The sequence below is a fragment of the Mobula hypostoma genome, chromosome X1, assembly GCF_963921235.1.
Source record: "Mobula hypostoma chromosome X1, sMobHyp1.1, whole genome shotgun sequence".
NCBI classification, from domain to species: domain Eukaryota; kingdom Metazoa; phylum Chordata; class Chondrichthyes; order Myliobatiformes; family Myliobatidae; genus Mobula; species Mobula hypostoma.
In genome coordinates, this window is record NC_086128.1 from 54,026,375 (window position 1) to 54,047,056 (window position 20,682).

A 20,682-nucleotide genomic window follows, 5' to 3' on the forward strand; every position below is an offset into this window, starting at 1 on the left:
CCTGTGGCAAAGAATTCCACAGATTCACCACTCTGGCTGAAGAAATTCCTCCTCATCTCCATTCTATGTCACTTGGCTTTATTTTGAAGGAGGTGATAGCATTCAAGCCCTGCTACAGCTATCGAACATCCTTCAGTGATTCAAGTTAGGTCTGGAATTGACACATTGCATGTGAGATGGCTTTCTGGAGATTATACCTGGATGTCTTGCACTTCCCTTGATCGCCATACCTGAATGCTACTGATCTGTCCTCAGCAGATTGCAGTTTTCATAGTTCATCCAGGGCTTCTGGTTGGGGAAGATTCTGAATGATTTTGTGAGGACACACTTGTCCACAAGCATCTTTATAAAGCCCATGACAACCGTGGCATATTATTCACATCCGCTGATGAGTTTTGAAAATGGGCCAGTCCCACAGATTCTCCTCTGCCTCCTGTGACCACTTCTTTGTTGTCCTAACCTCTGGTACCTTGCTCCTTAGCCTCTGCCTGCATGCTGGAAGGAAGAGGACAGCCGGATGATCAGATTTCCTGAAATGCGGTCTAGGGATGGAAGGGTAGGCATTTCTAAACACAGTGTAACAGTGGTCGAGTGAATTGGGACCTCTGGGTGCTGCGGGTGATATGTTGATGATGATTGGGCAGAGTTTTCTTCAAGCACTTCATTGAGGTCCCAGCAATGATTTGAAAGGCGTCAGGCTATTTCCTGTTTGCTAATCTGGGCACTCAATATATCAAGTGCTAGCTTAATATCAGCCTTTGGTAGTATGTAAACTGCAGCCAGGGTCACAGCAGATAACTCTCTTGGTAAGTAGAACAGATGGCACTTAAATATTAGATGTTCCACGTCAGGAGAACAAGAGTATAAGCAAGAGCTGGACGTGGAGCTGAGTCGGGTGGTACGTAAGGACAAGAGGAACCCTATCCCTGGTAAGGTGGCGGGAGGATGGGTTAAGAGCAGACATGCGTGAAATGATGCGGTTGAAGGCAGCGTTGATGATGGAGGAAGGGAAGCCACCACATCCAGCACATAATTCTCCAAAACTTCCACCCCTCCAACTGGATCCCACCACCAACACATCTTTCCCTTCCCCCCCACATCCCTCCCCCCCACTTTCTGCTTTCTGCAGGGATCGCTCCCTACGCGACTCCCTTGTCCATTCGTCTCTCCCCACTGATCTCCTTCCTGGCAGTTACCCTTGCAAGCGGAACAAGTGCTACACCTGCTCCTGCCCCTCCTCCTTCACTACCATTCAGGGCCCTAAACCGTCCTTCCAAATGAGGCAACACTTCACCTATGAGTCTGTTGGGGTCATATACTGTGTTCAGTGCTCCCAGTGTGCTCTCCTGTGTATTGGTGAGACCCGATGTAGATTGGGAGATTGCTTCACCAAGCATCTGCGCTCCATCTGCCAGAGAAAGCAGGATCTCCCAGTGGCCACACATTTTAATTCCACTTCCCATTCCCATTCTAATATGTCCATCCATGGCCTCCTCCACTGGCGTGATAAGACTTAGGTTGGAGGAACAACACCTTATATTCCATTTGAGTAGCCTCCAACCTGATGGTATGAACATCGATTTCTCAAACTTTCCAGTAATGCCTCCACCACCCACCCCCCTCACCATTTCACATCCCCTTTTCCCTCTCATATTATTTCTTTGCCCACCCATCGCCTCCCTCTGGTGCTTTCACCACCCCCCCCCCCGCTTTTTTCCTTTCTTCCATGGCCTTCTGTCTCTTTCACCAATCGACTTCCCAGCTCTTTGCTTCATCCCTCCTCCTGCAAGTTTCACCTATTGCCTGGTGTTTCTCTCTCCCCTCCCCCACCTTTCAAATCTACTCCTCAGCTTTTTTTCTCCAGTCCTGTCGAAGGGTCTCGGCCTGAAACGTCAACTGTGCTTTTTTCCATAGAAGCTGCCTGGCCTGCTGAGTTCCTCCAGCATTTTGTACGTGTTGCTTGGATTTTCAGCATCTGCAGATTTTCTCTTGTTTGTGATCACAAATTACTAGTTTGTTTAGATGGTTCAAAGCACAGTTCTTAAAGGGAAATTACAGGCTGCAGAGTGCAGCAATAGTAGTTCAGAAAAAGTATATTTAGAAGTTTTGTGAGCTGCCTGCAAAACATTGCTGTGTATCGTCAGTGCCATCTGCCTTTTTAAACCACCTTATCAACTTGGACTGCAACTTGAGAAATCTATGGATGTGGAACCTAAGATCCCTTTATTCCTCCAAACTGTTAAGAATCCTGCCATTAATCCTGTATTTTACCTTTGAGTTCACTCTTCCAAAGTAAATCACTTCACACTTTTCTAGATTGAACTCCATCTGCCACCTCTTAGCCTAGCTCTGCATCCTGTTAATGTTCCATTGTAACCTATGACAACCTTCTATATTATCCACAACACTACCAACCTTTGTGTCAATTGACAAATAAGTTATGTGGTGGGGTTTGAACTTTGTTCTCTGGATTACAAGTCAACTGACGTGGGCGTGAACAATATTTACTTGGACAGGTATATGATGTAGAAGAAAGATCAGCAAAAGGGTTAATGAACTAACTTGCTAAGTAGCTAACTTGCATTTTTCTATTTGAACATAGTAACCCAATATCCTAAGCCAAGACCTGCAGACAGTAGTCTTTCATAATCAGGATGCAGCACAGTGCAGACGGCCGAAAAGAGGAACAAGCACATGCACATGATTTAGTCACTTTTTTGTTCTATGATTAAAAATACCTTGTGCTATAGATATACTGACTTATTTATCTGCTTATGTAACTTGTATGCCAGTAGTCACGCATGTTTGCCTGTTTAGAAGTATAAATATATATCAATATTGTTCTGTAGCTTAGAACCTTGCACATTTCTGTAAGCTCTCCATGATATCATGCTGAACAAAGGTGTCACTGCTTGAAGTCTGGTCTCTAAAGTCATTTTTATTCCACAGATTGGTGTAGTCAGTGGGATGCCTAGTTAACAGGATCGAACTAAATTGGCTAGCTGAGGGTCTAAAAACTGTTTGAGCCACCCCGATCCTGCTCTTTAGGAGTGGGAGAGACAGGATTGGCAAGATAAAGCAGGAAAAACCAGAACAAGACCCAAGAAGCTGCCAACTGAATAAGTAAAAAAAAATAGATTGAGACTTCTAGGGGTGAACAGAACAAGTCTCTGTTCAATAGCATTCTTTAACTAAAACATTAAATTGCAAGACAAGGGGAAGTAGAGAATGGAAAGCAGTAGCAGCAAAGCTAAGAATAAAGAAGGGAAGGAATTCCCTATCAAGCTGACAAGAAAGAAAGAGAAGAAAGAGGCAGGAACAACATGTGTGGATGAAAAGATGCTGGGAGAGACTTTAGTTCACCACACTCCCCAGCTGATAAGGTATGATTGGAAACAGGAGATAGCGGGTATGTGATTCCTTTTACTAGTGATTTATACAGGTGGTTGCAAGGGCAATGGCCCTATGGAGGATTGTTTGATTTGATTAAAATAGAGTTTTGGAAAGAAACTCAAAGTGGGGGAGGAAATCCAGCATGAGATTACGGTTGTATGATAACCATATTTTAATAAATGGCTGGAGGTGGCTAAGCGACATCAACCAACACCCTCCCACCATTGCCAAACAAAAGAATTTTGGAGAAGCGCCAACCCAACCCTTGGCACCTCAGCCAAAATCAGCACCTCATATTGCAGCAAAGCCACTCACTACCCCCAAATTGCTTGGACCTATAGTAAAGGCTTTGCAAGCTAAAAAAAACAACATACAGCACGTTCCCCTATGTGCCAGGTTCCGGGATATTTCTGATCGTGTCCAAGATATCCTGAAGTGGGAGGGTGAGGAGCCAGAGGTCGTGGTACATATAGGTACCAATGACGTAGGTAGGAAAAGGGATGAGGTCCTGAAAGGAGAATATAGGGAGCTAGGAAGGGAGTTGAGAAAAAGGACCGCAAAGGTAGTAATCTCGGGATTACTGCCTGTGCCACGCGACAGTGAGAGTAGGAATGCGATGAGGTGGAGGATAAATGCGTGGCTGAGGGATTGGAGCAGGGGGCAGGGATTCAAGTTTTTGGATCATTGGGACCTCTTTTGGCGCAGGCGTGACCTGTACAAAAAGGACGGGTTACACTTGAATCCCAGGGGGACCAATATCCTGGCAGGGAGATTAGCGAGGGCTACTGAGGTGACTTTAAACTAGAATGGTTGGGGGGTGGGAATCAAATTAAAGAGGCTAGGAGTGAGGAAGTTAGTTCACAACAGGGGGATGGGAACCAGTGCAGAGAGACAGAGGGGTGTAAAGTGATGGTAGAAGCAAAAAGTAGTAAGGTGAAAAGTAAAAGTGGCAGGCCGACAAATCCAGGGCAAGCATTAAAAAGGGCCACTTTTCAACATAATTGTATAAGGGCTAAGAGAGTTGTAAAAGAGCGCCTGAAGGCTTTGTGTGTCAATGCAAGGAGCATTCATAATAAGGTGCATGAATTGAAAGTGCAGATTGTTATTAATGATTATGATATAATTGGGATCACAGAGACATGGCTCCAGGGTGACCAAGGATGGGAGCTCAACGTTCAGGGGTATACAATATTCATGAGGGATAGACATGAAGGAAGGGAAGGTGGGGTGGCGTTGCTGGTTAAAGAAGAGATTAACGCAATAGAAAGGAAGGACATAAGCCGGGAAGATGTGGAATCGATATGGGTAGAGCTGCGTAACACAAAGGGGCAGAAGACACTGGTGGGAGTTGTGTACAGGCCACCTAACAGTAGTAGTGAGGTCGGAGATGGTATCAAACAGGAAATTAGAAATGTGTGCAATAAAGGAACAGCAGTTATAATGGGTGACTTCAATCTACATGTAGATTGGGTGAACCAAATTGGTAAAGGTGCTGAGGAAGAGGATTTCTTGGAATGTATGCGGGATGGTTTTTTGAGCCAACCTGTCGAGGAACCAACCAGAGAGCAGGCTATTCTGGACTGGGTTTTGAGCAATGAGGAAGGGTTAATTAGCAATCTTGTCGTGAGAGGCCCCTTGGGTAAGAATGACCATAATATGGTGGAATTCTTCATTAAGATGGAGAGTGACATAGTTAATTCAGAAACAAAGGTTCTGAACTTAAAGAGGGGTAACTTTGAAGGTATGAGACGTGAATTAGCTAAGATAGACTGGCAAATGACACTTAAAGGATTGACGGTGGATATGCAATGGCAAGCATTTCAAGGTTGCATGGATGAACTACAACAATTGTTCATCCCAGTTTGGCAAAAGAATAAATCAAGGAAGGTAGTGCACCCGTGGCTGACAAGAGAAATTAGGGATAGTATCAATTCCAAAGAAGAAGCATACAAATTAGCCAGAGAAAGTGGCTCACCTGAGGACTGGGAGAAATTCAGAGTTCAGCAGAGGAGGACAAAGGGCTTAATTAGGAAGGGGAAAAAAGATTATGAGAGAAAACTGGCAGGGAACATAAAAACTGACTGTAAAAGCTTTTATAGATATGTAAAAAGGAAAAGACTGGTAAAGACAAATGTAGGTCCCCTACAGACAGAAACAGGTGAATTGATTATGGGGAGCAAGGACATGGCTGACCAATTGAATAATTACTTTGGTTCTGTCTTCACTAAGGAGGACATAAATAATCTTCCAGAAATAGTAGGGGATAGAGGGTCCAGTGAGATGGAGGAACTGAGCGAAATACATGTTAGTAGGGAAGTGGTGTTAGGTAAATTGAAGGGATTGAAGGCAGATAAATCCCCAGGGCCAGATGGTCTGCATCCCAGAGTGCTTAAGGAAGTAGCCCAAGAAATAGTGGATGCATTAGTGATAATTTTTCAAAACTCGTTAGAGCACACGGTATTGGGGGTAAGGTATTGATGTGGATGGAGAATTGGTTAGCAGACAGGAAGCAAAGAGTGGGAATAAACGGGACCTTTTCAGAATGGCAGGCGGTGACTAGTGGGGTACCGCAAGGCTCAGTGCTGGGACCCCAGTTGTTTACAATATATATTAATGACTTGGATGAGGGAATTAAATGCAGCATCTCCAAGTTTGCGGATGACACAAAGCTGGGTGGCAGTGTTAGCTGTGAGGAGGATGCTAAGAGGATGCAGAGTGACTTGGATAGGTTGGGTGAGTGGGCAAATTCATGGCAGATGCAATTTAATGTGGATAAATGTGAAGTTATCCACTTTGGTGGCAAAAATAGGAAAACAGATTATTATCTGAATGCTGGCCGATTAGGAAAAGGGGAGGTGCAACGAGACCTGGGTGTCATTATACACCAGTCATTGAAAGTGGGCATGCAGGTACAGCAGGCGGTGAAAAAGGCGAATGGTATGCTGGCATTTATAGCGAGAGGATTCGAGTACAGGAGCAGGGAGGTACTACTGCAGTTGTACAAGGCCTTGGTGAGACCACACCTGGAGTATTGTGTGCAGTTTTGGTCCCCTAATCTGAGGAAAGACATCTTTGCCATGGAGGGAGTACAAAGAAGGTTCACCAGATTGATTCCTGGGATGGCAGGACTTTCATATGAAGAAAGACTGGATGAACTGGGCTTGTACTCATTGGAATTTAGAAGATTGAGGGGGGATCTGATTGAAACGTATAAAATCCTAAAGGGATTGGACAGGCTAGATGCAGGAAGATTGTTCCCGATGTTAGGGAAGTCCAGAACAAGGGGTCACAGTTTGAGGATAAAGGGGAAGCCTTTTAGGACCGAGATTAGGAAAAACTTCTTCACACAGAGAGTGGTGAATCTGTGGAATTCTCTGCCACAGGAAACAGTTGAGGCCAGTTCATTGGCTATATTTAAGAGGGAGTTAGATATGGCCCTTGTGGCTAAAGGGATCAGGGGGTATGGAGGGAAGGCTGGGGCGGGGTTCTGAGTTGGATGATCAGTCATGATCATAATAAATGGCGGTGCAGGCTCAAAGGGCCGAATGGCCTACTCCTGCACCTATTTTCTATGTTTCTATGTAATGGTAATATGATTTACAGCGCTTTTCTGACCAGACAGGATGCTTGTTTGCAGCCCATTTTCTAGTCTAGCTTAATTATTATACTGTATTTATACTCCTCCTCCTTCCCCAGAATACTTAATTCCACTTTCATTACTGTGGTACCTTCTTCCCTCTGGGCATCGCATAGGAATCATGTTGGCCTTGTTTACTCCACCCCACTGCATAAAGTTAATCTGAAAAATAATGCGGTATTACCATTCATAAGACAACATAATTGTCACCCAAGGCTGTGGAAGGCAGTAGGCCAGTTATAGAAGGCCTCTTACAACAAGGAGTTCTGGTCACTACCAGTAGCCTCTGTAACACCCCTATATTACCAATCCCCAAACCAGGAATGAATAATGAACAGAGATTTGTGCAGGATCTCCAAGCCATTTATAAGATAGTTGTTTCTCTTTCCCCTGTGGTTCTGGATATCAGTGTTATCCTTTCCGGCTTGTGCCCTCTCTGAATGCTATTCTGTAATAGACAACTGTTCTGCATTCTTCTTTATTCCCCTATATGAAGAGAGACAGTATTTGTCTGCATTTACATACAGTGGCAGATAGTGGCTGCCCCAAGGCTACACTGCGAGCCCCTCAGTTTATGCCACTGCAGTGAGGCAACATTTCAGTACACTCCAGCAAACCAGGAAGCAGCAATGTGCAGATGATTTGTTCATTGCATCCCCCACAATTATTGATATGAAAAAGACACTGTTGACACACCTGGCCAAAAAAGGACATAAAGTGTCCTTAAGCAAGTTGCAGCTTTGCCAATCTATAGTGCAGTATTTGGGGCACATACTTTCACAAGGGATTTGGAAATTAGGCCAGGACAGGATTGTGGGCACCACGAACACAAATTGAAAAGTTATCCTTTTTGTGCATGGTTAATTATTGCAGACATTGGGTCCCTGAATATCAAATGATGGCTAAGCCTCATTGCCAAGTGTGCCTAATGAAATACAATGCAAATGAGAAATGCAGACCACTTTCACTGATCTGAAAACAGCTCTATCTACTGCTTCTGCATTGGGCATACCAAACTATTCAATACCTTTTCAGTCCTTTGTAAATGAAAAACAGGGCTGTGCAAGCAGCACATTGACTCAAAAGCATGGGGACCTCAGGAGACCTATTGTCTATTATTCTGTACAATTACCATCAGTTGTAAAGGGTAGGCCTGGATGACTAGGATCTGTTGCTGCTGCTGTAATTATGGTAGAAAAATCAAATCCTAGTGTGCTAGATCACTCTTGTACCATTTTGGCTCCTAAAATCAGCTGCCACACAGCATTTTATGGCTACTAGAAGAACAGGATATAAGATCATGTTACTACCTAAACCCAATCTTTCTTTCCAGAGAACCCCTGACTTAAATCCCGACTCCTTTAAGCCCCTTACAGACCCTGATGGTATTTCTATTTATGATTGTGTAGTTATAATAGAGGCTACAACGCTGCCTATATGTTCAGGATATCCCTTTAGATAGCCCTGACTTGATACTATTTACTGATCAGTCCTCCTTCTATCTGTCAGATGCTCATCTCCTTTCTGGTTATGCTATTGCATCTTCATTTGAAACTTTGAGAGTTTATGTGCTCCCTCCTGGGGCATCTGCAAAAGGCCGCAGAGCTTTTTTGCACTTACATGGGCTTGTATTTTAGGTACTGGGAAATCGGTCACTATTTATGCATTTGGGGCAACCCATGATTTTGGTACCCTTTGGAAATAGAGGTTTTATCACCTCTTCCAGAAAACCCATTCAGCTCTCCCAATTGATGATTAACCTGTTACAGGCTATTCTCCTGCCCTCTCGCCTTGCTATTGTCAAATGCAAAGCACACGCAGGAGAAAAGGATGAAATCTCCTGTGGCAATGCAGTGACAGACCCTGCTGCTAAACAAGCAAAATTGGCTCAGGTGGCAGTAGTTAAAATTATGACCCAACAGAAGCAGCAGTCACTTGCCCCTCCATTTGTTGATATCTGTGCAGCCCAGGCCTGGGCAGACGCCGCAGAACGCAGCCATTGGAATTCTCGTGGCTGCGAACAAAGGAAGTCCAAGTTATGGACACCCCAGACGGAAGTGTCATATGCCTTATGGAGTTCCTGTATGCCCTCGCTAAGTTGGCACATGGGCATGGCCATGCAGGTAAAAAAAAATGGGATCACATGTCATCGCACAACAATGGTTTGTCCCGAGAATGCCAGCGGCTGCCCAGGTGTGTGAAACTTGTAGGATTAGTTTTCAGAACAATAGAGGAAAAACACCAGTGAAGTCTGACCACTTATCCATGCCTGAGGGGCCTTTTACTGGTTTTCAAATCGATTATGTGCACACGCCTGCAATGAAGTGGGTATGCTGGTAATTGTAGACATGTTTTCCAGATAGGTTGAGGCACTTACTGCTAGAAAGAACGATGCCAGCACTGTACTAAAATGCGTTACAAGAGATATCCCTGGAGTTGGAGTCCCCAATAATACCAAAAGTGATAGGGGAACTCATTTCAGCCCAAGTCATTAAAGCACTTGGTCAGGCATTAGGATTCAATTGGCAATTACATATCCCATACTAACCTCAGTCTTGTGGTTTGGAGGGATGCGTGGAAAACACAATTGCAAAGGTCTGCTAGGAGATGGCCTGCTACATTGTCTATACCCTGTGAAATCAAATTAAACGCACAACTAAGCTGACTCCTTTTGAAATATTGATGGGAAGACCTAAGCCAACAGGAGCACAGCCCATGTTGGCACCCACTCAGAGTGGTCTCATCTGGACTGATGGAGAATACATTGCAGTATGCCCAAGCTCTTTGTGAGACACTACAGGCAAGTCATGGGATGGTGGTATAGGTGCTACCCAGGCCAGGGGGAAGTAATAATCACCCCTTTAAACCAGGAGATTATGTGTTAAATCACTAGGAAAAAGACTCTTTCTCCTTGGTGGAAAGATCCTTACCAAGTGCTGTTGACCACCAGAATGGTGCTGAAGGTGGCTGGTAAATCTGACTAGGTTCACATAACTCTGTACAAACTGGAAATACCGCTCTCCCTGAAGATTGAACAGGAAAGCAAAAAGAAAAAAAGCTGCAGGACAAAGAATTTAGTGACTGTTGTGATGGGACTAATCCTTATGCTCACTTTAGGGAGAAAAGTGAAACAAACAAATACATTCTTGAAAATGGCTTATGAGTATGCTAATCGCACGAATATGCCCAGTTGCTGGATATGCTTAGACATTCTCCATCATGAAAAAGCAGGATTCCCTTTGAGGACCATACAAATTTACCTGCTGGAGATACCTTACACACCCAGGGTCAGTTACAAATGAAACAGTGCTAAGAAGTAAATATTTTATTGGATGGTATTTCCCCAGTTACAACAATTACAACTCAATTAGTTCCAAATTGGAAGTTAGAGGGCAATTAGGTAGAGTCCTGAATGTTGGGGAAGAATTAGAATTGATGGAAAAGGGACCCCTGTAGGACAGAGCATCTATGATCAGATGTTAACTTCAAGATGGGATAAAGGAAAAAATAAAGCCACCCTCAATGGTACTTTCTGGATTTGCAGGAACTGGGCCTACTGGTGGTTGCCAAAAGATTGGACTGGGGATTGGGGTACGTCATACCATTTATGGATCATACTTACAAATGAGCCTTACTGCAAAAGGAAACGGACAATTACAGAAAACGAGAGACTTTAGACAATAGCCAATGTCCAGGGTGGGACAATTAAAGAGAGAATTGATTATTATGGATTACGCATTAGAGAAATTAGCAAATGAAACATCATGTGCTTTTGGTCAAACTAGAGAGGCCTTTTCAGAACTATCTACCAAGTTAGTAGCAGAAATAACTGTAGCATTACAAAACAGAATGGCCCTAGACTTTGTGTTGTCTGAACAAGGAGGCACTTGTGCCGTAATAGGACAAGAATGTTGCACTTATGGCCCCGATGAATCAAAAAATAGAACTCATTTAACTGATCACATTAGACAGGCTGCTGGGAAAAAATCAAGAAAGTAGGGGATCAGTTTCATAATTACAATCCTGCGGGAGGACAGCGGCCATTTGGAAGCTTGAGTGGGTGGTGGGTTACATTGGTTCACTATGGTATAATACTGGGTGCAATAATTATAGTTGTATTCCTACTGCAATGCACATGTAGCACCTGGGGAAGGAATCAACCTCTTATTCCTGTATATTATAGAGAAAGGAGAGCTCCAGCAGATGAGGGAAACAAGGAGGATCATTTAGCTATGAGATCTTTACCCTGGGGAATGAAGTCCCTTTTGCTGACACTGATCTTTAAGGTTGATCTTACGATCAAAAAGGAGGGAACTGTGGGTCAGCAAAAGGGTTAATGAACTAAGTAGCTAACTTGCATTTTTCTGTTTGAACCTTGCAACTCAATATCCTAAGACAAGACCTGTAGACAGCAGACAGTCTTTCATAATCAGGATGCAGCACTGAGTGCAGACAGCCGAAAAGAGGAACAAGCACATGCACATGATTTAGCCACTTGTCTGTTCTATGATTAAAAATACCTTGTGCTACAGATATACTGACTTACTTATCTGCTTATGTAACTTGTATGCCAGTAGTCACGTATGTTCACCTGTTTAGAAGTATAAATATATAATTGATATTGTTCTGTAACTTAAAGCTTTGCTCATTTCTGCAAGCTCTCCATGCTGAATAAAGGTGTCACCACTTGAAGTCTAGTCTCTAAAGTTGTTTTTCTTCAACAATGGAAAAGAAAAACTGAGAGGAATATGGGTGAAACACAGGCACTATCTTGGATGGGGATCTTGGTCTGTGTATACCAGTTGGACTGAAGGAACTGTTTACATGCTGTATGACTATGTCTCAGTCACAGCACCATAACTGCAGGTCCAAAGAAAAGTGGTTAACACATGCAGTCTATACTTACTTCCCATGCTTCTCTGGGATGTCCTCAGTTAGTAATCACAACATGGAAGTTGTCCAACACAAGAAATTCTGCAATTACTGGAAATCCAGAGTAACACACAAAATGCTGGAGGAACTCAGCAGGTCAGATAGCATCTATGGATGGGAATAAACAGTTGATGTTTTGGGCTGAGATCCTTCATTAGGACTCAAGGTTTCCTTTCCTTCATGAACTCAATCCCCCAACGTACTGATGAAAGGTCTTGGCCTGAAATGTCGACAGTAAATTACTTTCCATAGTGCTGCCTAACCTGCAGAGCTCCTCTAGCATTTTGTAGGCATCTGACAACTTAAGCTTCAGCTGTAGGCTGTCATTGGATGCAAAAAAGAGGCTATCTCTGTTGGAAATTAGGAAAGTAGCAGTGGAGAAAGAAAAAGAAAACCTTGCATTTTCCACTGTTAGTCTAATCAGCTCCTGGATTATTAAAGAATCTTTCCAAGTATCTTTGAGAAAACCTCCCAAACTCACAATCACCACCCCCAAGAAAGGGCAGGGCTATACACAATAAGAACAACACTAACTGGTTTCCGTTCCAATCTGATTGGGAATATATTATGGTTCCTTCACTATATCTGGGTCTAGCACCATTTTGGAAGCACCTTCATCGGAAGGACAAGCTTGTTCAAACAAACAGCTCACCATAGCCTTCTCCAGGAAACCATGGATGGGCCATAAAAGCTGGCTCTTTGACTCTGATAACAATAGCAAAAAGGTTTCTGGTAAGGAAGGAAGAAAGGAAGGCTTACCATTGAACGGGAGAAGTTGCAATCCACTTGTAAGTCTTCTCACAGTCTGTAGAATTCCATTCCTCAGCAGACCAGAAGTTCAGCTGCTGACTAAACAAAAATGCTGTATTAATGGGGGTATAGCACAGTGGTAGAGCATTTGACTGCAGATCAAGAGATCCGTGGTTCAAATCCAGGTGCCCCCTCTTTTTATACATAATGGGGGTATAGCTCAGTGGTAGAGCATTGGACTACAGATCAAATGGTCCCTGGTTCAATCTTTTGTCGGTAGCACAGCAGCATAGCTGAATGATGTGTTGGACTAAAGCTGATGGAGAAAGAGGAAAGAGGAAAAAGGGGATGATGGGCTGGGGATGGGGGGGGTGGGGAATAGAGGTTTAGGTGTACCAAAGGAATGATGGTCAAATGAACTGGGTGGGGGTTTCTGGGAGAGTGGGGGATGGAGGGTAATAGGAGGAAACAGATGGAGATAGGGTATGATGGGCCATTGGCACAAGGTGGGGGAGAGTTCAGGAACGGTGAACAAAACCTATGTGGAGAGATGACTATACATGGAAGGAGAATACAGGAGGTGTAGGATGCCTGAAATTTGGAAAATTCAACTCATATTTTTGGGATGTAAACTACCCAAGCAGAATATGTGATGTCCTTCCAATTTCTGTTTTGCCTCTCCCACAGCAATGGAAATGACCAAGGACAGACAGATCAGCAAGGGCAAAGGAAGAAAATATAAAAAGACATACAACCAGATCTTGAATTATTCTGGTTGCATGTCATTATAATCATTGAGTCATATGACACAGCACCATGCCTTTTCGTATATCGGGTCCACGTCAACCATCAACTAGACATCTATACTAATTTCATTTTACTCTCTCTTTGCTTCCATCAACTATCCCCAGATTCCATCACTCACAGAGTAGGCAACTTACAAGGTCTAATTAACCTATCAACCTGGACATCTTAAGGATGTGGGAGGAAACCACAGCACCGGAATAAAACCCATACAGTTACAGGAAGATCAAGTAAATTTCACATAGACAGAACCCGAGGTCCAGAGTGAACCCAAGTCACGACAGCAGCCCTACCAGTGTGCCACTGTGTCAAGTGAAGAATCTCAGGATGAGTCAAGCGTTTAGTACTTGGGTGAGGAGAAATTTTCTGAGCAGACAAGTTTGAGGTTTCGTATTTTGTGAGCACAAACCATGGTGTGACTTACACAGTGAACAGCAGGGCACTGAGGAGTGTGATAAAACAGTGATCTGGGAATACAGATCCATAATTTCTTGAATGTGGCATCACCTGTAAATGGGATATTATGCTGAAGTTGTATAAGACATTGGTGGGGCCTAATTTGGAGTATCGTGGCCACCTATCAATAAGAATGAAATCGTACAGAGAAAATGTATAAGGACATTGCTGGGACTTGAAGACCTGAATTTTAGGGAAAGGTTGAATAGGTTAGTACTTTATTCCCCAGAGCATAGGAGGATGAGGGGAGATTTAATAGGGATACACAAAATTATGAGGGGTATGGAGAGGGTTAATGCAAACTGGCCTTTTCCACCAAGGGTAGGTGAGACTAGAACTAGAGGCCATAGATTAAGGGTGAAAGGTGAAATATTTAAGGGGAACCTGAAGGGTAACTACTTCACTCCATGACTCTAAATTGCCAAAGGATTGTACTGTAAGATTTTACAGATCTCAGGAGTTGAGGGCCACAGATATTGGTTACAAGCCTTTTTTCTGCACCAAGTCCCACTGAATTTCTGACTTGTGCATTTTATTGGCTGGGAAGACCTTGGCGTATGAGGCACTAAGTAACCGACTGCACAATATCCACCCTCTGACCTACTCTGCAAAGACAAATATTTATCTGGTTGGTGAGATGAGCTTCTGGTCAATATATTGATGGAGATTCAATGATGGTGGTGGTAATATCCCTGCTGGAAGTAGTCAATGCCTTGTACTTCTACGGCACAGCTGATATTGCCATTTATCATCCCAAGCCTAATGTTGTCCATATCTTGGTGCTCGCAGTCTTGAACTGCTTCATTTACATAGAACATAGAACAGTACAGCAAAGTACAGGCCCTTCAGCCCACAATGTTGTGCCGACCGCTTAACCTACTCTAAGATCAATCAAACCCTTCCCTGCCACTTAGTCCTCTACTTTCCATTTATCCACGTGTCTATATAAGAGTCATCTGCCTCTACCACAACCCTTGGCAGGGCATTCCATGCACCCACCACTCTCTGTGTAAAAAAAAACTATCTCTAATATCTCCCACATACTTCCATCCAATCAGAATCAGGTTTATTATCACCGGCATGTGTCATGAAATTTGTTAACTTAGCAGCAGCAGTTCAATGCAATACATGATAGTGTAGAAAGAAAAAATAATATAAAATAAATCAATTACAGTAAGTATGTATATGTATATTGAATAAATTAAAATAGTGCAAAAACAGAAATAATACATTTTTTTTAAAAAGTGAGGTAGTGTTCATGGGTTCAATGTCCATTTAGGAATCAGATGGCAGAGGGGAAGAAGCTGTTCCTGAATCGCTGAGTGTGTGCCTTCAGGCTTCTGTACCTCCTTCCTGATGGTAACAGCGAGAAAAGGGCATGCCCTGGGTGATGGGGGTCATAAATAATGGATGCCGCCTTTCTGAGGCATCACTCCTTGAAGGTATTTTGGATAATACAGAGGCTAGTATCCAAGATAGAGCTGACTAATTTTACAACTTTTTGTAGCTTCTTTTGGTCCTGTGCAGTAGCCCCACTATACCAACCAGTGATGCAGCCTGTCAGAATGCTCTCCACGGTACATCTATAGAAGCTTTCAAGTGTTTTAGGTGACAAAACAAATCTCTTCAAATTCCTAATGAAATATAGCTGCTGTCTTACCTTCTTTATAGCTGCATCGATACGTTGGGAGCAGGTTAGATCCTCAGAGTCCAGGAACTTGAAATTGCTCACTCTCTCCACTCCTGATCCCTCTATGAGGATTGGTTCATATTCCCTCATCTTACCCTTCCTTAAGTCCACAATCAGCTCTTTGGTCTTATTGACATTGAGTGCCAGGTTGTTTCTGTGACACCATTTAACTAGCTGGTATATCTCGCTCCATTTGAGATTCTGCCAACCATGGTTGTATCATCAGCAAATTTATAGGTGGTATTTGAGCTATGCCTAGCCACACAGTCATGGGTATAGAGGGAGTAGAGCAGTAGGCTAAGCACACACCCCTGAGGTGTGCCAGTGTTGTTCACCTTAAAATAATGCCCTCTTGCTGTCCACTCTATCTATGCCTGTTATCATCCGGTACACCTCTATCAAGTCACCTTTCATCCTCCTTCATTCCAAAGAGAAAATCCCTAGCTTGCTCAACCAAAAGACATGGTCTCTTGTTACAACATGCACCCAACCACACCAACTTCTGAGGTTTAAACTTTGGAATATGGCTATCTGGCATGGCCTCCTTAAGGGTTCAGGTCCATCCCACCCATTGGTAATCATGCTTTGGGCACCAAGAATTGAGTATTTAAAGAGCATCTGAACTGAGCCTCAGTGCTCAATCGTAAGCCGAACTAGAGATATCATCTAGCATTTTGTTTTTGCTCAGTTCTTGATCCAGCTTTATATCGTGTCTCGATTCCAACTTCGAATACTACAGTATTTGGGTCCTAGCCATCTTCATCAAGGTCTCTTGTCTCAGTACAATTGAGCCAATATGGATCCAGTGTAGTATTAGAGCCCCTCGGCCAGTGTGGCCAGACACAGTGAGAGGATTTCCAGACAGAACCTGGAGATACACAACCTCCAGACCGCCGTGGACCAGCTATTGCAAGGAGGATCCCAGGGTCACTCGGGTGACGCTGTCGGTCTCTCTGCGGAATCCAGAGAGATTTGACGGAGACCCAGGTGCTTGCTGTGGCTTCCTCTTCCAATGTTCATTGGTGCTCGAACTCCAGCCGTCCTAGTTCCCCTTGGAGCACAGAAAAGTGGCTTTCACAGTCTCTCTCCTGATCTCTCTGCATTGGCAATAAAAGTTGGAGATTTGCATGGATTTGGAGGAATTCATGACCACCATGAGAAATGTATTTTATCATTCCGCCGGCGCAAACAGAGCCTCAGATGTTCTGATGAAGCTGCATCAGGGAATTCGGTCAGTAGCTAATACGCTATAGCATTCCAAACTTTGGCGCAACAGAGTGGTTGGAACGGGGAAGCCCTGGCCACTCTGTATCCCCGCGGACACAGGGACGAACTAATGGAAGCCCTCGCCTCGGGAGAGCCAAGAGATTCTTATCGACCAGATCTATTTGCCTTGAGAATCGTCTGGCAGAGCGCAAGATGGACTACATTACGAGGCCAAAGAGGGCAAGCCCGAGCCCGGCCTCAATCCATTGTGGTTCCACCCCACCCCTCGGATCATGACCTGCTCGGGTCATCGGCAAGCCTGTGCAGATCGGTTACACCAGGCTCTCCGCCCATGAGAGGACCCTACGTCAGAATCAAGGCTGATGCTATTACTGCAGGGTAGCATGTCACCTGCGGGTTGAATATCTGAAGATGCAGACACCTGGAGAACTGCTAAAATCATCCAGTATCAGGAGGACTGTGACGGTAGCAGCCACAACTCCCAGTCCCACAGATTCTGGTCTCGTGCTGAAGGTGGAGTTCACCATGGGTAAGAACTTGAAGCAGGTAAAGGATTTTGTGGGCTCTGGGACAGCAGGTAATTTCCTGGACTTAGCAACTGCCTGTTGGCACGACATACTGCTGTAAGAATTAAGTCGGTCCATGCCCGCAATTGTCTTAGACGGCCACCCACTAGGTTCTGGGCAGATCCAGCGACAGACTGTGGTCTTGCAGGACGGGGGACCATGTGGAAGACATTGGTTTCTACATTATTGACTCTCCACTCATACCCCTGATCCTCCAGTACCCTCGGCTGTCCCAGCATAACCCATATTTGTGGACTGGAGGGAGGGGAGAATCATTGCTTGGTCCAGTCATTGTAAAAGGGTATGTTGGTGTTCCGACACCCAGACTCTCCCGAGACCAATGACCAGCAAAGGGGCAGACTTCAGTGGGAGGTAACCTGATTCCCAACGAATCCAGCTGCCAGGTCCTGACTAAAGGGAAGATTCCTAAATGCAGACCCTTGGAGCCTGCTCCCTGGGCACAAGGACCATCTGTAACACCTCATTGCCATTACCTGAGGATACGACAGAGTTCAGTGAACCCAGGGAGAAGACTCGGAGGTTGGTCAAACCACCCCACCACCTAAGAGGCCTCAGGAGTCATCCTTGAAGGAGGGTTCAGAAAAACTTGCAACACCCAGGCCAGTCATAGTTCCTTCCATGTACATGGACTTTGAAGAGGTCTTGAGCAGGAGAAAGGCCTCCACATTAGCCCTATGACTGTGCTATAGACTTCAGCCTGGTACTTGTCCACAGGGGTCCGTGTTGGGGCCGCTTCTTTTTACGTTGTACATCAACGATTTGGATTATGGAATACAGGTTTCCCCCGCCATCCGAAGGTAGAGCGTTCCTATGAAACAGTTCATAAGTGTTCCTATGAAACGGTTCATAAGCCGGAATGTCGTAAAGCGAAGAAGCAATTACTATTTATTTATATGGGGAAATTTTGTGAGCGTTTGCAGACCCAAAAATAACCTACCAAATCATGCCAAATAACACATAAAACCTAAAATAACAGTAACATATAGTAAAAGCAGGAATGATATGATAAATACACAGCCTATATAAAGTAGAAATACTTCCCTACCACGATTGCCTGCACAGATCTTCGTAGCGAAAATCTCACACAAGCGCCGTTGGCAGAAAATCTCACGCAAGCGCTGTTGGCAAAACACTTACTCCAATAACCTTTAAGCTATGAAGCTGCCAAATCATACCAAATAACACGTAAAAATAAACAGCCTATATAAAGTAGAAATAATGTCTGTACAGTGTAGTATCACTTACCGGAATTGGGACAGTGCAGAGTACACTGATGATGGTGTGTTAGCCTGAATCGTCACAGGTTGGGGTGGTGCAGTGGCCCCCACCCTCCGGGCCACCGACCGATCCGCGAAGAACGCAGCGGTGCAGCGGTAGCCGGGAGGCACACAGCACATCTTTAAGAAAAAAGCCGAAATAAACATGCTAATTAATTAGGTGCCGCCCGGCACGTAATTGTCGGCCCAGATCAGAGGCGATACAATCGGCAGTCACCTCTGATCTGGGCCGACAATTACGTGCCAGGCGGCACCTAATTAATTAGCATGTTTATTTCGGCTTTTTTCTTAAAGATGTGCTGTGTGCCTCCTGGCTACCGCTGAATTCTCCGCGAATCGGTATCTGTCCGCGGCCTGGGGGTTGGGGTGGTGGGACACTGGGGTGTCATCTGTTTCCATTAGGGCAGGCAGCTCATCTTCTCCTATGACTGCCTGCCTCGATGTCGAAGGTCGAGGTTCGTCGTCTGCTGTGGCTGATGCAGAAGGCTTGCTTGACTGCTGAGCCTCGCACATTTTTCTATCATACAGTTCTTTGTAAGCACTCAAACCATCCTGCAAATATCCCCTAAACCGACGTATCCTTTCAAAATTAAAGTCATACTTTATTATTGCAGCGAAAATCTCACGCAGTTGCTTCACTATCATTACTGCATTTGGTTTTGATTGTTATCCTTTCCTCTTCCAATTGCATCAGCTCTTCATCTATCAGTTCTTGGTCATGAGATGCCAAAACCTCTTCAACACCATCTTCGTCAGCTTCCACAAGCCAAACTCACTTTGTCCTTACTTCGTTCACCACGATCGAAACGCTTCATTATGTCTAGTTTTGCGCTAAGTGTAACACCTTTACGAGCCCTTTCAGGCTTTTCCGACACCTTAGAACTCATCTTGCTAACGGCTGCTCACAGGCATGTGTTTAAGCAATGCCAGCGAGAATGCCGTTCCGAATCCGGGGGAGAGCGGCTGCTTGGGGCGCGCGTTGCCTTTTATCGTGCGCTGATTTTTTCATGCGCTGATTTTTTTTGTAACAGTGAAAACACCTTCTGTTAGTGAAAACAGGGTACTAATGTAGGTCTTTTTTAACAGTGAGGTTTCGTAAAGCGAACGTTCGAAAAGCCGGGGACACCTGTAGATGGCTTTGTGGCTAAGTTTGCTGATGATATGAAGATAGGTGGAGGGGCCGGTAGTGCTGAGGAAACAGAGAGTCTGCAGAGAGACTTGGATAAATTGGAAGAACAGACAAAGAAGTGGCAAATGAAATACAATGTTGGAAATTGTATGGTTATGCACTTTGGCAGAAGAAATAAACGAGCAGACTATTATTTAAATGAGGAGAGAACTCAAAGTTCTGAGATGCAAGGGGACTTGGGAGTCCTCGTGCAGGTTAACCTCCAGGTTGAGTCAGTAGTGAAGAAGGCGAATGCAATGTTGGCATTCATTTCTAGAGGAATAGAGTATAGGAGCAGGGATGTGATGTTGAGGCTCTATAAGGCGCTGGAAGACCTCACTTGGAGTACTGTGGGCAGTTTTGGTCTCCTTATTTAAGAAAGGATGCGCTAACGTTGGAGAGGGTACAGAGAAGATTCACTAGAATGATTCTGGGAATGAGAGGGTTAACATATGAGGAAATTTTGTCCGCTCTTTGACTGTATTCCTTAGAGTTTAGAAGAATGAAGGGGGACCTCATAGAAACATTTCAAATGTTGAAAGGCATGGACAGAGTGGATGTGGCAAAGTTGTTTCCCATGATGGGGGAGTCTAGTACGAGAGGGCATGACTTAAGGATTGAAGGGCGCCCATTCAAAACAGAGATGCGAAGGAATTTTTTTTACCCAGAGGGTGGTGAATCTATGGAATTTGTTGCAACGGCGGCAGTGGAGGCCAAGTCATTGGGTGTATTTAAGGCAGAGATTGATAGGTATCTGAGTA

The 20,682-nt window shown here is 44.4% G+C and overlaps 1 protein-coding gene and 1 non-coding gene across 2 annotated transcripts in view; one reads left to right on the forward strand and one right to left on the reverse strand.

Moving 5' to 3' along the window:
• Positions 1–20,682, reverse strand: part of LOC134340202 (alpha-2,8-sialyltransferase 8F-like) — a 69,986-nt gene that overhangs the window by 36,861 nt on the left and 12,443 nt on the right. The window contains exon 3 of the mRNA XM_063037178.1: positions 12,722–12,811. Within this exon, the coding sequence (XP_062893248.1) occupies positions 12,722–12,811 (90 nt within the window). The remainder of the gene's footprint in view (positions 1–12,721; positions 12,812–20,682) is intronic.
• On the forward strand, positions 12,835–12,906 carry trnac-gca (transfer RNA cysteine (anticodon GCA)). Its single transcript has one exon. It is a non-coding gene; the product is annotated as a tRNA-Cys (tRNA).